This window comes from Leptidea sinapis, chromosome 1, assembly GCF_905404315.1.
Source record: "Leptidea sinapis chromosome 1, ilLepSina1.1, whole genome shotgun sequence".
NCBI lineage: Eukaryota > Metazoa > Arthropoda > Insecta > Lepidoptera > Pieridae > Leptidea > Leptidea sinapis.
The window spans coordinates 24,514,355-24,532,333 of record NC_066265.1 but is presented as its reverse complement, the minus strand read 5'-3'; the positions used below and the strand labels follow the sequence as shown (position 1 = coordinate 24,532,333).

At 35.2% G+C, this 17,979-nt stretch overlaps 1 protein-coding gene across 6 annotated transcripts in view; it reads right to left on the bottom strand.

The window, feature by feature from the left end:
- Positions 1 to 17,979, bottom strand: part of LOC126969419 (polypyrimidine tract-binding protein 2) — a 583,624-nt gene that overhangs the window by 44,406 nt on the left and 521,239 nt on the right. For all 6 annotated transcript variants that reach the window (XM_050814836.1, XM_050814861.1, XM_050814829.1 and 3 more), the window contains one exon: positions 14,078 to 14,224. In XM_050814836.1, coding sequence (XP_050670793.1) covers positions 14,078 to 14,224 — 147 coding nt within the window. The remainder of the gene's footprint in view (positions 1 to 14,077; positions 14,225 to 17,979) is intronic.

Here is a 17,979-nt window from a genome sequence, read left to right as displayed (position 1 = left end):
TGAGGCATGCATAGATTGTTTTTACGCGACTATGCGTCAGCGGTGTACGTCCCTGTTGCGTAGGGTCCGGGCTAGCCCCAACGGTATTCTGAGGGCATTTTATCACAGGTTCGATTGTCAGTACCTGAACCACTGCTGTTTTATACATGTGCTGACAAGTCGGTCCTGTCCTAGATTAGGAAGGTTTAGATTTTAAGATATCTTGTACTAACACTAGGTTTTAAGGTATTTTGTTACTAACACATTATGATCCTTTGTTGGTCGAAATAAAGAATTTATTATTATTATTTTATTATTATTATTATTTTTTAACGGAAGAGGAGCACAAACAAACACATACGGGTCATATGTAAGTGGATACCGCGGCCCAATTCTTTAGTAACACTAGTCACTGACCTGTATAAATACCACTGGACAGGCTGTTCCATATGTTTGACAGCAAATATTTGTGCCTATTTGAAGCGCCATTCGCTGGACGCTAGGTCCAGATAATTAATTTTGACGTATAATACAAATGTCAGCGAAGGAACGTACAATACTCTGAGTATTTTTGCCTTTTGAATTAATTTCGTACGTCTTCCGTGTTATTTATACTTCAAGAATCAACGTTATAAAGTACCCTTCTATTTGTACATAGTTTCCCACCATCTATCGATGTTTGCTGAGGTTGTCATCACTAGTTTCAGTACCGCAGACTCTCGCTACATGCCCAACAGCGCCAAACTGGCGAATATCAAACAGGCACAAAAGCACTTTAACAGCCGCCAGTCCAGTGGTAAATAGTAGAAGTCAATGCAACAAAGGAATTACAAAAGTGTTGCTAACTTTATACAGCGTCGGATAAACATACATATGACTTAAAAACCGAAAAACACGAGGTGTTGAGATTTCACGGTTCTACCTATTGCGGCACCAAATGAATGAATAAAGAACCAAGCGAAATACCAATGCTATTAAAAAGTACCTATTATCTGACACAATAGTGGCAGGAGTTGTAACAAAGCGACCACAGGCGTTGCGTACGCGACGATATTCATGACGGCTATTTCACGGTGTTCGTCACCCAGTACCTTAGCGATGGGTTGTCTCATATATACCTATGGCCACAGAGGTACTGAAACTCCTCAAACCAGAATACGATACTACAAGTGCAGTTTCGATGCGGAAGTACACGTGGTGTAGTTTTGCACCGAAAGAAAACTGCACATACTGTTAAGTTTGAATATTTTATGACAGTTTTTTTTTATTTATTTTTATTGGAGATTTAGTAAAAGATCGACATGGCAGCGAACAACCTCATTTAGGCTTTAACTTGTATCGCCCCAATGCCCGAACTAAAGATTAAATCTGTCAATTACTACTGTCACCTACAAACACCCTTTTATCCGGCTTATTTATCTCCTTTAGGCCATTTATGGCTGGATAGCGTTTATTAAAGAGAGTAACTAAGGCTTCTTTTATTTAAGAAAATGAGTCCAATACTCGTACAAAAATATGACACGTAATTCTGGACTTTGATTGGTGGTGATTGGATGAATGGTCAGGTTGTTACTACAAGATATCAATGCAGGTGAAGGTCACAAAGGATCGCTAGATCGCTATACATATCTTACTAGTGGGAGGCACCTTTGCACAGGATGCCGGTTATTTTATGGGTACAACAACGGCACCTATTTCTACCGTGAAGCAGTAATGTATAAACATTACTGTGTTTCGGTCTGAAGGGCGCCGTAAGCTAGTGAAATTACTGGGCAAATGAGACAACATCTAATATCTCAAGGTGACGAGGGCAATTGTAGCGCCACTCAGAATTTTTGGGTTTATCAAGAATCCTGAGCGGCACTGCATTGTAATTGGCAAGGCGTATCAATTTCCATCAGCTGAACGTCTTTCTGGTCTCGTCCCTTATTTTCATAATAATATATAATAAAACTGTAACTAATAGATAGCCAAATTTAAGATAAATCATAAATTATATATATGTTAATATCAACAAGTCATCAACTATTTTTTTAATACGGTTAGATGCTGAATTACAACAATCTTGGAACTACAAATAAGGTTCGATTTAATTGAATAAAGAAATAATTTTGAAGTAATAAACGAGGATAGCACAGATTTAATACGAAACAGAGGGACGCAAGTCACGTAAGAATTAAATGTATGTCATGTAATCTGCCGTAAGTCGGACAACAACGGTGGAGAATCTTCCACTCACCTCACTATTCACGAACCCCATAGATTAGACCGCAGCCAACAAAGGGTCCCATAAACTCATTTTGTATCGCACGGAACAGGGCATTGCGTGGGGCTAACAAAATAAAAAAAAATGGATAGAAAGTGCAATTTTATACGGTTTACACGTAAGTAAATATTTCAACGTGACTTTCATTTATTTTAAGACGCCTGATTTATTTCAAAATAATCACACGCATCAAGGTCTGTGTTTTTTCTTATGACAATGAGAGACGAGACGAGCTGGACGTTTAGCTGATCGTACGCCCTGCCCATTACGATGCAGTGCCGCTCAGAATTCTTGAAAATTCTCACCGGCTCCACAATTGCGCTCGTCTCCTTGGGATATAAGATGTTAAGTCTCGTTTGCACAGTAATTTCACTAGCTGCGCCGCCCTTCAGACCCAAACACAATAATGCTTACACATTACTGCTTCACGGCAGAAATAGGTGCCGTTGTGGTACCCATAATGTAGCCGGCATTCTGTGCAAATGTAACCCACTGGTAAACAGTCCGACTGGTGTCCGATTACTATATAATATTTTTATTACTAAATTACTTACAATTAAATAATAACTACTATTAAATTTGAGCCTTTCAGATAACAGTTTATGTGGAGAGTTCGTTCGATCGCAATCGTATTACCAATTAATTCTACTGTTTATTATGTAAATAAAAAGAAATTTCTGTGGAATAATTATTTTCTACTTTACAAAGAGTATTTATTAAGATTTCTATGTACTTCAATTTACTATTCTTAAATTAGTTTGTAATTGTAAATTATTTACATTTTTTTAAAGTTTATTTTACTCTATATCTCTTTAACTAGCAAAAAACGTCTCATTAATCTAATAAAATAAGAACACAACGAATTATATATCTACAAAATTCGTAGTTTAAGTGGTAAAGCAATCGGCAATAAATTTTGTTCACTCCTATTACCCCTATTTATCTTACTGTAAATAATATGAACCGTTTCTGAAATGTAGCTGTTGCGAACTGCCTGAAGGTTTCCCCCATAGGACACGACCCTCGAATTCCAAGTTACTTCACACTTCGCAATAATCAAGACTTTTCTTTTAAATTTATTATGTTCTTGCATATAAACGTCATTTGATATACTTCAAATGATACGATACAGTGATATTAACGATTCAACATCTGAGCTAGTCTATCTGACGTTCATTATCTATATACATATATAAAAATTAATTGCTGTTCGTTAGTCCCGCTAAAACTCGAAATTATTTGTGGTCTTGAATTATTTGTGGAAGTCCAGAGAAGGTTTAAAAGGTGAATAAATATGAAAATGTTCGAAATTAAATAAAAACAACAATTTTGTTTTTCCTTTGATGTGTCCCCCGTCGTTCACAATTGATTTGTGAAAAGAATAGTTTAAAATGAATAATTAATTAGAATCTTTATATCGTTCGAACTTTCTCCGGAGGTAAAAAAAAATTAAGTTTTTATTCTTATTACTTTATATGGCAATACAACGTTTGCTGGGTCAGCTAGTTAATTATATCAATTTAAACAAAAAATTTTAATAAGAATTTTAATAAGAAATTCTTTTAAGTCATATTATCATATGAATACAAACAGTATACTTTCGCAACCGCACTCAACTTTTTGCATAGTTTAACGTAACCGCACCAGTCAACACCGAAACCCGCAAAGCTGCAGTCAATAACTCAATTAAGTATAACAGGGAACAAGTACACAACTTTGTATCGCGGTAATTGAGGTGCCAATAAACTTATGTGATACATTATCACTGAATAACCCTTTGCGATCTTCGTACAGCTCTCTCCGCTTCTAGTTACGAACTTCCAAAATATTTCTAAGTAATGAGTATTTGAATTCACTATTAAAGATCACTTTAATAATTAATAGAACAGCCTCCATTACAGTTGTTTAATCGTTATTCCTATCAATAACGATAACAATGTGGTGGTTAAAATTTTATAACAAAGTAAATCCATTGAAACTAACTTATGGTAGCTTGCAAATAGGTCATTATGTAATATTTCTATGTTAGTAAAATGTCCCTTTTTCTATATATATGGTAATAAGGGACGAGACGAGCAGGACGTTCCGCTGATGGTAATTGATACGCCCTGCCTCAGTGTCGTCCTGTTGCAGTGCCGCTCAGGATCTTGAAAAACCAAAAATTCTGAGCGGCACTACAATTGCGCTCGTCACCTTGAGACGTATGATGTTAAGTTTCATTTGCCCAGTAATTTCACTAGCTAGCGCGCCCTTCAGACCAAAACACAGTAATGTTTACACATTACTGCTTAACGGCAGAAATAGGCGCCGTTTGTGGTACCCATAATCTAGCCGGCATTATGTGCAAAGGAGCCTCCCACTGGGCTATTACAGAGAATATAATCAATTCACGAGACAAGTGAGCCAGATGACGTCCTAAAGAACGATGGGTTGATGAGATCATAAAACTTGCTAGAGAAAACTGGACTCAAAAAGCAAAGTCACGAGCAACCTGGAAATTGTTGGAGGAGACCTATACCCACCAGGGGCCTTAACAATTTAATATGTAAATATTATATAAATGTATATATATTTTTATGTTATGTTAGTTAAGGAAATAAATGTGCTTTATTATTATTATTAAATCCATTCAAAACTGTTGCACTAAATTTTGCCAGCTATGTTTTTAAGACAACTAGATCTTGCCACACATGGAGTATGTATCTACTGATTGTCATCTATTGGAACATAGACAATGATTATCAATAATATTATACTTCGTGTATCCGCGAGAGATGTCTACCTATATTATTAGGGGTATTCGCGCGATTTATAACCTAGGTCCTAAAGAATCATTAAGAGAAAAATTTAAAGAAATAAACATATTGACTGTTGCTTCTCAATACATTTTTGATAATGTTTTCTATGTTCATAAGCACATTGAGGAATTTTCCAGAAACTGTGACATTCATAATGTTAACACGAGGAACAAACTTGTTATGCCTACTACTCGGTTGGGTCGAGTTAGTAAGTCTTTTGTTGGGCGATGTATATGCTTCTACAATATGATCCCAGAAAATGTACAAAACAAATATGTTACGAAATTTAAAAGAATTGTTAAAAAACGTTTGTGTGGGAAAGGTTATTATAGCATAAACGACTTTCATAATGACACCACGGACTGGGAATAAAGCGAACATCCTCAGGCTCTTTAATTATAAATGTTTAGTGTACGATATTACATTGTAATCCATATTTTATATTATAAAAAAAAAAGCCCGCTGAGTTTCTTGCGCCCATTCTTCTCAGGTCTGAGGCAGTCTCTTTTGAATGGGTGGTAGATTTTGACGTTCAATAAGTGATTTTAAATCCTATTTTGAATAAAAATATTTGAATTTGAATATATTACGCGATTAGATATCGGTTACAAAAATAAAACTGGAATCAATTAATTCAGTTGCTTTTCACTGTTATACTAAAAACATGTCTATCTTGATAATTCCCAAGCCTTAGCTATATATTATGTTATACTACAAACAATAAGTTTTTATTCTCTGTGTCGTTTTCATATTTTAAATAGATTGAAACACGTGATGTAATTGAATTTGAACGTTTATTATTACGAAAAATAAAAATTATATATTTATATCGGCATTTCGTTGATCCAACCAATTTGTTCAATTAGGCAATGAGTTAAAAATCTATGAACGCAGTTTAAATTGTTTTCTCATTAAAACGAAGTCTCTACAATATTTCAGGTACTTCCCCTCCATATGGCATAGCCGTGGGACATCCTGTATATTTAATTATTAATTAACTCTCAATAAACAAACAGCAATATAATAGCATCTGTATAGTTTACTGTTGCTTTTCATCGTTAGTTAACTTTGATCCGGTTTCCGCGTAGCATTGTTCCCGACAACGGCCTGACAAGCATTACAGCCTGACGTAAAAATAATGCTTTGGCCAAGTCAATGTTAACCCTGCCGCCGACGGCAAAGACTTCGACACAAATCCACATTGCCTCGACATCCCTTTATATCCCTTTAATGTTTTACGTTCGCCCTGCACAAACAAGAGCGCGTGACACTATTTTGTGATGTAATTAAAACAAAAAACTATAAGGCTTTATGCACGTCTCGTTTTAATCAGTTTGACATTTTTAATTTCAAAAACATTTTAAAATCCGTTTGAGCAATTTTAATGATATTTAAAAGCATCAACACGTAATGCATGATTGTAAAATTTGATATATACTCGTAACAACGATGTCACAGAAATATACAAAATTAAATAAAATAAAATTTGAATTTGTAGTTCTCACTTAAACCATGTTTTACTTTCTTAATTAATTCAATTAAAATTAATAAGGAAATTCAATAATGTGACGTGTGGTTTTTGCTCCATTTTCTTACTCGTATTTCTCGTTTAAGCCTAGTACCTACCAGTGGGAGGCTCCTTTGTACCGGATACCGGCTAGATTATGGGTACCACAACTGCGCCTATTTCTGCGTTGAACCAGTAAAGTTTAAGAATTACTGTGTTTCGGTCTGAAGGGCGCCGTAGCTAGTGAAATTACTGGGCAAATGAGAATGACATGTCTCTAGGTGACGAGAGCAATTGTAGTGCCGCTCAGAATTTTTGGGTTTTTCAATAATCTTGCATTGTAATGGGCAAGGCGTATCAATGACCATCAGCTGAACGTCCTGTTCGTCTTGTCCCTTATTTTCATAAAAAAAAATAGTAGGTGAGGTATACCGTCGACTATTCTCGATTTGATTTGGACCTAATTTAATAAGAAATGTTAAGTAGAAATGCAACAATCTTTAGTAAGAGTGAGGTCGATTATTTCTTTCAATAATAAAGCAAGGCTTCGAGATAAAAAGTGCCACGTTGAGTGTGATTAATTGAAATTGCGGTTCCTATTCAAACATTTTTCCGAACAGCACAGCTTAAAGCAGTGCCGAACTCTCGGGTTATTTAAGTGAACTTGGTCTCGGGCAATCTTTCAAGTCCACAGGCAGACGGTGGCGACGCTCGCGACAATATAACTCCTTTTGCCATTGGTGAGTTCCATTCAGCGACCACAAAAACCTTTTTGCATCACGTGATTGATCAAAGCTCAACATTCACCACACCACACGTTGGGAAATGCATTAGCGCTCATTGAAACATCTGAGCTAGTTTTAAAACTTGAATATTTATAAAGAAGCTTATAGACTACTAAGCTGTATTCGATACTTCGTCAGCTCGGACTTCACTTACGGCGACCCATATAGCCTATTGGTTAGTGACCCTGCCTACTGAGCTTGAGGTCCCGGGTTCGAATCCCGGTAGGTGCAAACATTTATATTATGATGAATAATGGATGTTTGTTTCCGAGTCATGAATGTTTATATGTATTTATGTGTGTTTAAGTAAGTATATTGTATTAAATATTTCATTGTCTTGTAACCATAGTACAGGCTATGCCTAGTTTCGGGCAAGATAATTTGTGTAAAGGTGTGTCAATATTATATCTATCTCGGGATGTATGTAAGATAAACGCAACATCGCTTCGTTTGCCCATTAGTATGAAAAAACCACAGTTCTCTTGTTTATTTAATTTTAGACTGTATCTGATAGTGACCTACGAGCGTGAAGGTCCAATCTCTGCTACTGTACCTCTTAAATTAAGCCTGGCATGTGTGTTTAGAACTTATTTACGCGATATATAAGAGAACGAAAATAACTTTCACCCAAAACTGTCTTTCTGCTTTATTAAGGTTTCTGCGTAAGCTTTTGGAAAACTATGCGATTTACATTAAATTTAAATGGCAAATAAAAGAAATTAGAAAAAATTGATGTTAAAAATACTTACTTGGTAGTGTTTTGTGGTGCAATCTTCACAAATATCTGTTCTCTGTTAGCAAAAGGTGTACCAACATCATATAATAAAGTCTACCATTTACACAATGATATGTTCTTACTACACACATATTTCTAATTTTCTGATATTCAAAGATATTTGAATTTATTATGATTACGATAGAGGCGGGCATAGTTAAACTTTTTGTTGTTAAACCTAGACTTGATGTTATACACATATAAACTATAACAGTGTAAAATAGAGATCAAAAACATTAACTACTGGAATTTAGAAATTACTGGGCAAATCAGACTTAACATATTATGTCATAAGGTGACGAGCGCAACTGTAGCCACTGCCACTCAGAACTTTTGGGTTTTTCAAGAATCCTGAGCGGCACTGCATTGTAATGAGCAGGGAAAAAATCTTGTGGCGAATTGGAAATGACCAATCACTTGTCGAAAACTTCTAGATAAGATCCACCAGTCTCCGAATCGATATTAACAATAATCATTCTAAAAGCGTATTATTTGTGTCGTGTGTGTAAGCTCTAATTATAGGGCTGTTTGTCTCATAATAATATAATGTTTGATCCAATAGTCAACAACTGGAGTCGACGTTTGAGCACACAGAATTGCTAATTACGCAATGATTAAACTCAAAATGGATAGAGCTAGGTGTCTATTGTCTATTTGCACGCTCTGTACTCGAGAAGCTAAGCTTAATATATTTACTGTTATGTTAATATAGGGATTACCATTCGTTCTGCAATACGGCGGAATTGTTTGTTTTAATTATTTTGCTTGTAAACCGCTTTGCTTGCATATTATGAAGGAGGAAGCATAAACTTTAACAGTTACTAACTACATTATATTAATCCTTTATTACTTTTTATACAATATTTGATATTTAGAACGCTTTTAAGTTTGAACACAATTAATATATTGGATGGATCACCTTACAAACTAATTTGTTTTGCATATTACAGTTATTGTAAAATACTATGTTGATTGAAAACAGTGGCCGTCAAGTATTTTTTTATGAAAATAAAGGACGAGTCGAGCAGGACGTTCGGCTGATGGTAATTTACGCCCTGCCCATTACAATGTAGTGCCGCTCAGGATTCTTGAAATACCCCAAAAATTCTGAGCGGCACTACAACTGCGCTCGTCAGATTGAGACATAAGATGTTGTCTTATTTGCCCAGTAATTGCACTAGCTGTGGCGCCTTTCAGACCGAAACACATTATTGCTACGCGGTAGCAATAGGCGCCGTTGTGGTACCCATAATCTAGCTGGCATCCTGTGCAAAGGAGCCTACCACTGGCCGTTAAGTTTCTTGTATGTTCTTCTCACGAGCTCTACTTTTTCCGAAATAAGGTTGATTCAGTAATTTAAAAGAAATATTTATAGTGACGATTCAAAAGCGCTTATTTTGAGCCTAATTGAATAAAGTTTATTTAACTTTGACTACGAGTTACAGGGGGTGGTATCAGTCGTTGGTATGATTACCAATGATAGGATTTTACTAATAAATTCCGACAGAAGAACAATCGACTGTGGACCAATGTAATGTTATACTTTTCCGGGAAACAGTTTCACATCAATCACATAATACTGTTATGGGTGAACCAAACAAAATGAGAGAGTATGATAGGCTTTTAATAGAAACATTTCAGCAAATTATAGCAAAGGTTAAAATGTAATATTTGCCTCTTCTTCTGACAAGCGTCAATATGTATATGTAGCAAAAAATACTTATTTAAATAACTTTCTTGTTTCGCTCCCGCATAATGATTCGATATTTACGTGACAACCCTGCCACTTAGGGGTGACACTTCATAATGATGTGAGATTTTTATTCTGACTTTTCAATATCTTTTGTGCCGCGTGTCATTTATTTGGGATACGAAGAAACAATTTAACATTTAACTCTTCAATAATTTATATTTTAAAGACACTTGGTGTTTCATCTGTACCAGAAAGTTCACTTCTTGCAAATAATACATTAATTGACATGATTTTCTTATCTAGAATCAAGCCCAGGGACTAAATTATAAATGAAGTATTGTCGATATATTTTCTACTTAGAGCAAGTGGAGATTTTTTTTATAAAAATAAGAGACGAGACGAGCAGGACGTTCAGCTGATGGTAATTCATATGCCCCACCTATTACAATGCAGTGCCACTCAGGTTCCTTGAAAAACCCAAAAATTGTAAGTTGCACTACAATTGCGCTCGTCACCTTGAGACGTAAGATGTTAAGTCTCATTTGCCCAGTTATTTCACTAGCTACGGCGCCCTTCAGACCGAAACACAGTAATGATTCACAAACTGAGACCAAAACGTGCACGACACCCCAAACAACCTAGAGTTTAAAATTTTAATATGTAACATAATTCTTTAAAATAAGGTAACTTTCCTTTGACATGACGTTATATTAAAATCTAGGAGGGCTCTCGAATTGAAGTGAGCACTAAGGCGACTTCAAACTCATAAGAAATTGCATGTTACGTGTAATTATAAGCGAGGAGTGCTCTTATTATAATGAGTTAGAGTTGTTAAGAAAATGACAAATCTCTAGTTGTAGCAAGTTTGAAGTTTTCATTTAGTTTCTTATTACTGTTTTCATTGAACTTACTTCTTCGCTGAAAAACTCTTTAAATAAGAGAGAAATTGTCGCATCAAAAAGTAAAACAGGATTAAATATATTTTTTGAATGTACCAGTTACCGTTCCATTTTATACTTGCATAAGATTCCTGTTGTATATGTGGGAACCACAACGGCCCTTTTTAGCAGTTTTTTCTTTGCCAGCGGTCAATCAGTAGGGTGTAAGAATTGTTATTATTATTACACCAACTTAAATTCAAATTAAAGAACTTTTAGTAAATAATGGATTTGTCTAACACCTATTGAAAGCTACTTATTCGAAAATGTATTAAAAAATTATATTACTATTTTATAACTGTTATAATTTAATTATTTTACTATTAAATATTTATGACATCATAATTTTTTTTTATTAGAAATTGTGACGTAACGAGCAGGAAGTTCAGCTGGTGGTAAATGATGCCACAACCTGAGACTTGAACAAGATTTATCAAAATTTTCGACCCATGCGTATTTGAACGGTTGGTTGGCACAGTTGTAGAGAGCGCTCGGACCGTTCATCAATTTTGGTTACAAATTTAATTTGTATAAATTACAATGAATTGCTGCTTAAGATTCTTGATGGAACCTTCAAAATGTGGGAAAATTCTGAGTGGCAGCGCATTGCTCTCGTCACTTAGAGTCATAAGATGTTAAGTCTCTTCGGCGTTGTTCAAAGCAAAACACAATAGTGATTGTACTTTACTTTTTTTTTATGGAAAAAGAGGACAAACGAGCGTAAGGTTCACCTGATAGTCATCAGACCAGAGGAATCACCGTTGCCAGCATTTTAGGCGCTTTTTTGAAGGTACCCGGTATGTCGTATCCTCGTTGCAAGCTCACTCCAAAGCTTGATTTATGTGGGAGGAAGTTCCTTGATAACCACACTGTGGATGAACGCTACACATCCAGATGGTAGGGATGATATCCTTATTTGTGGCGTGTCGCGAGGAATTCGGTGGCAGGAATCATGTCAAACAGCTCTTCGGAACACTTCTCGTTATAAATGCAGAAGACATACAAAGAATCGCTTCTTTCTTTACGTTAGTTTCGTCTTTACGTAACGCCAAGTGATCTAGTCATTCACAGAGTACCACGGGGTCAAACTAAAATTACTGCTTGAAAATAGAAAAGGCTAAAACCTAGCTGACATCTTATGCACAGAAGCGTACCACTGGTAAAATCTAAATAACAATATAACCAATACAAAACAATATTTCTAAATGCTATCTCCACAGAACTACACAAAGATAGGTAAACTATTAAAAACTATGTTGAACCTGAGAAGAATGGGCGCAAAAAACTCAGTGGGCTTTTTGTTTTTCAGAAAATTGTGAATGAAGTGACGAGCGCAATTGCGGTGCCGTTCAGAAATATTCGTTTTCAAGAATTCTAAGCGATATCATAGGGCGTAAGTATCACTTAGCATCGGAAAAACTTTTTGCTCGTTTCGCCACTTGTTGGCATAAAACAATGCGTTTAATAATATAAAAACATAAGTGAACAATATTCAAAGGATTTGATTTTGATTAAATGATTAAAATATACCAGTGGGAGCCTCCCCCTTTGCACAGGATGCCGGCTAGATTATGGCTACCACAACGGCGCCTTTTTTTGTCATGTAAGCATTACTTTGTGTAGGTCTGAAGGGGGCCGTAGCTAGTGAAATTACTGGGAAAATGAGACTTAATCTTATGTCTTAAGGTCTTTCAAGAATCCTGTCCGGCTCGTGTATTTATTTCCATAATAAAAGTTTATATATAAATATTAGGATTTTATTCCAGCACAGGGTTGCACAATTTATAATTAGTACGTCTCCGTACAATTAAGTTACACTAAACACATTTTTCACTTTAATTTTTTCGGCGCGCGCTGACCCGACACGGTCTGTATAAAATTAACGTTTCCTTTCAACGTCTCCAGCACTAAAAATTACACTCAACCCTTTTAATGCCGTCTCTTGATGTTACCGTACGAGTAATTTATTTTATTTTTACAGCCACACCGGCGAACTTATAATTGGACGAAGTTTATTAGCCATCATAATAAAAGTAGGAAACTAATAACTTGAATCTTGGTGTACCCTCTTGTCTACGAGCCCGCATAGCAACCCCAGTGCCAATGTTTGGATTAATTAAAACGCTTAATTAGTTTCGTTTATCCTCGAATCCTATTGAGGTTACCTTTGCCATGTTTTATCATTTGCGCTCTTACCATATACCTAACGTTGTATAATATTAATGTTAAAATAATCATAAGTTTATGTAAGTTAAATTTGTAACAAACAATTATGAACGATGCGGGATTCGAAACCTCGACCTCTCGGGTTCCATCCGAGCGCTCTTCCAACTGAGCTTAGTTTTGAACTCGAACGGTTGGTTACAAATTTAATTTAATTATTCCCAGAAGTTACGGATAACGCTTATAAAAAACTAAACTGTTTAAGTAAATATAATTTCATCACGTAATTTTTAGAAATAATTGCAGACACACACACACGTATGTACAGCACTAAATGCAGCTCGGACCAAATACTGAATCGCCAAACTAAATCGATACAAAATCGACTTACATTTCCTGAATTATTAATGTACATTATAAGTGTTTCTACCGTAACTCGATTAAATCTGAACACGCCAGATAACCGATTCCGTAACCCCACACGGCGGGTTTATTGAATACTATTATCTGAATGGCGGACCTCTGATGCTCAAACAAAGATTATATTAACAGTTCCATGCTCGCCGACGGTAAGGGTTGTATTTCCCTATTAGGAACTTCAGCACCTCACATATCGCTACATAATCCCAACCTAACGAGCCGTACTCAACTAATATTTTGTTATTTCAATAATTATCTGGCTATTCACAATCTGTTCCGGCACTGTCCTATTATTTAACGATTATTATCAGTAACATATAGCGTTTATACATTAACTGTGTATTGTATTAGCTCTCTTTATTGGTACTCTAGACAAAGACTATGACAATAAGGGACGAGACGAGCAGCGCGTTGGGTCTAAGATGTTAAGTCTAGTTTGCCCAGTAATTTCGCTAGCTACCGCGCTCTTCCTAAAAAATTCCTATACAAGTCTTTCAGGGGCGGGCGCTACGAAAAATATTGTTGACACGGACAATAATTTACTACACATGAAACTATTTAGCTTCTTGTATTTTTGTTGATAAAATTCTTCAAACTCCAATATAGTTAAAATTAAAATGTTCCATCAACGGTGAATTAGCCATGTTCAGGAAGGATGTAGCATGTAAAAGAAACTAGCCGTAGGAAGCATGAAGGATAATTCAAAGCAGAAGGAGTCGAAGAAAAGAACCTTGCGTAAAAGTATTAACTCACCGCATTGCTGTGAGTTTGGTCGGTTTTCAGCTCCTTGTGGTTAGAGAACTGAACGTAGACGGCGCGACCACGGAGCTGAGCGACACAGCCGCCGAAGTAAGCCACCATTGCGACCGCTGATATCTCCTCCGCCATCTCCAAGAAAGCCTGTTAAAATAATACAAGGTGAACTCGATGCAAATCTATACTTATACTTCCAAACTAATATTATAAAATGGAGATATTTGTATATTGAGCTGTTTTAATTTTTTTATGACAATAAGGGACGAGACGAGCAGGACTTGATACACTCTGCCAATATAATGCAGTGCCGCTCAGCATTCTTGAAAAACTCAAATTCCGAGCATTTTTTAAAGATCCTCAGGTAAACTACATTAATTTAAAAAAAGGTTTACGTTTTTCTCCAACTATATTAACTTCTGAATTATTTCAACATTTACTTCTTTACATTACTTCTTTTACTATTGAATTGAGCCTGAAAGAAATCAGGGCAAGCAAATGGGGCATTACAGAGCTGCATTTCCAATAAAATTATTCATTCATTCATTTCATTCATACAATACAAACGCCTGTTTCTTAAAGCGGTGATTACAGACTATAATCCTCACGCACCTATTTCATACAAGGTATTTTATTCTTGTTACTGTTTTTTAGTACACCCCAGATCTTCTCGTGGAATTGCGACATTAATAAATTTATATATTATACCTCGACCAGCCATTTATTCTACTTCTGACATAAGCACACCGATTATTGACAAAAACCAATAATACTGCATGAACGGTGTGTTTTCTCTTCAATAGTGAAGACGGTTCGCTTTAAGTTTGGATATTTATCAAGTAATATTTATTGAGTCTTCAGATTGAGTAACTGATGAAGAAAATGATATTGAAAAAGTGTGTGTACTTATGTATGCACGCAAGAAATTATACTTCTTTGGCCTAACAAAGCAAAAATATTTAAAATTATTTATTCCTCGTGCTATTCTACGTTTTTAGAAAGAACAATATTGTAAAAATCTTGCAACGATGGCTGTGACAATTAATTATTAAATAACGAATACGGCTGTACGGGCTTGGATCCTTTGCCTATTCTTATAATGGACGAAGAAACAAAAAAAAAAAATAAACTTATGTAGCAAATGTATAAATATTAGGAACCAACTTCACCCTGTTCCTTTATATTACAGTGCGTATGTTTTACATGCGCGCGCATTTTAAAATTTCACTCACATATTTTTTTCATAAAGCGCCTAAAGAAGTATAACTCCAAAAATTGCCTTGACAAAAAGCTGGCAGAATAAATTTGAATATTTTCTTTATATACAAGCATTGACAGAATTAATAAGTATTATGTCGACTGATAAAGAAATCAAATAGGTAACAAACACATTTAGACATCACTAATTGATAACAACGTAAATTAAATGATTTCACGATTCACCTGTATAAACTTAATAAATTCATATGTTAATTATGTTTTCTACAAGGAAAGATTTGAAAAGGTTTTGGGAGTATGCTCAGGTTTAAAATTATTGTCAGTTTTTGACATACTTTGAATAAATTAACATAGTTTATATATTAGGACATTTGGTTTATTTAAAATTCTGTATTGTTCGAATGGATGGTATTTGGACACTTTCAATCATAATAAGCAATCCAAAATTTACTAAAAATACATTTGTATTTCAAACTGAAATTATGAATTACAATATATCTTAACTCAAATTCATAATAATGATCAAAGCATTATTAGAAAATGAAAATATATTTTCAATTTCTACAATCCACATGAGCTCGACACAACTCGAGATCGAGTATAAAGAAGGAACATAAATTGAGTGGCTGGTACTGCGACAACTATCACCTAATCTAATCGAATATACCCTGAGTCGGGAGTGTAATATATGGGAATGAAAGATGACGTGTGGAGAGGTCTTGGTACGAGTTCCTCAATTCGTATATTTTATTCGGAGACGCCGTCGTCTAATCCGTTATGATGTGTAGTGGATGGCTTGTAATATGTGCGAGATATGTTTAAATATAATATATACACAGTTTTTTTGAAGTGAAAATTCTTTAGGCGCATGAGGGTAAAATTTTTATGAATGAAACGCAATAGAGCGTCACGAAAACGTGGGACGTTTTTTAAGAAGAGGAGGTTTGTGTTCAAGCGACAATTGACACCGATTGCGGAAGAGTATTTCTTACTCTCGGGCTTCCCTACTAGCCTTGTATCATGCAGGTTTAGCGCGCGGCCGCTAGTAAGTAGAACATCTTCCTTACTAGCGTTGTATCGTGCAGGTTTTGCGCATGGCCGCGAGTAAGTAGAACATCTAATAATTTCTAACATGTATTGACAAAAAACATTTGGTTTAGAGAACACATTAGGATAATTGATATAAACGAGATTTAGAAATTACTTTTCCTAAGAAGTTTCACTTATGACATGTGTACTCTGTACGCCTTTTTTATTTTCTGATTTTTTTTTCTTTCATTAAATTTGAATTGAGTCCATACATTGGTGTAACGAAGATTATTCAAGAAACTATGAATGTTGTTTAGTGTGAACATTCTAGCATTAAAGTGGCAATTGTAAATAAATTCGAATTCATGTCCCTGCTTGTCGCATGGTTCGAGTGAGGCCGAATAAACAAGAAATCTGCGGCGCGTAGCACGTGATTCTCCGAATGCGTTATGATTTCCACGATCATTTCGTACATAATTTACCAGAGCCCATTTACCGAGCGCTGCGCTCAAACCACAGAGATCTGCTTTTGGCATTTGAACACAGCAAATATACAAGTATCAAACACTGCTGCTGGCCGCAAAATTAAACACAATTTGTCCGTTGCTAATTAAAAAACAAATACATTTCGAGTATCAAAGGGAACTTGAAATTAAACAAATAATAATTTTACCGCATTAATTACGTAGCGGAATTATTTTCGTTAGGCTACGAAAAGTTTGAGGTAAACCTTATTATATATTATGCGCTGATTAAAGCTTTCTATGAGAAACATTGAGATCTCTTTTAAAGTTTCGATGGAATACAAACTAACCGGTGATTATAGAATTTACAAAATTTTTATATCGTTTTTAATATATATTTACAATTTAATTTCAAATTCAAGGCGTGAACAAAGGATTGATTAAAGGTGCAAGCGCACTAACCTGGAGTATCATAATATAATACAATGTATTACGAATAATCTATACCTTGATTCACATTGGATTGTAAAATAGAACTAAATTCAAAACATTGTTGCTAGTGAACAAATTGAGATTATTTACTTTTATAAAACCTGGGTCAATCCCTGGGAAAAACTGATAAACACAACCAAAACACCTACTCTAAAACTACTAATAAATAACTAATACAGTATAATTTGGGCCGAAACGCATCATCACAAAATGAATTATGAAGTACAGTGACGCCGACTTCAAAAAAGGAGGAGCTCTTCAATTCGGATTTTTTAATACATGCACGAACATAAATCCGACATATAACGGGTTTGCAAAATTCTTTCTTCATAAGCGGTTTATATCAAAATGTTAAATAACGTAAATTCGATCGTTACATGAGATGAGTAATTGAGGGGAGGGTTTTTTCAACAACAAATCATTTGTATGCAGAAACGATAATTTGGTGAAGTGAATCGAATAAAGAAAAAAAAAAACAAAATATTGTATAGATTAAACTTTTACTTTTGATTTACCTTATAAAGTACATGTTTTTTTTTATGATAGTAAGGGACGCGACGAACAGGACGTTCAGCTGATGGAAAAGCGATATCTCAAGTCAATTTCCTAATATGCAATTATTGGGTAACCCCAATGGATGGAGCCACAACCTGAGAGTTAAACAAGACATACCGAACAGATTAACGAACCATTGATTGG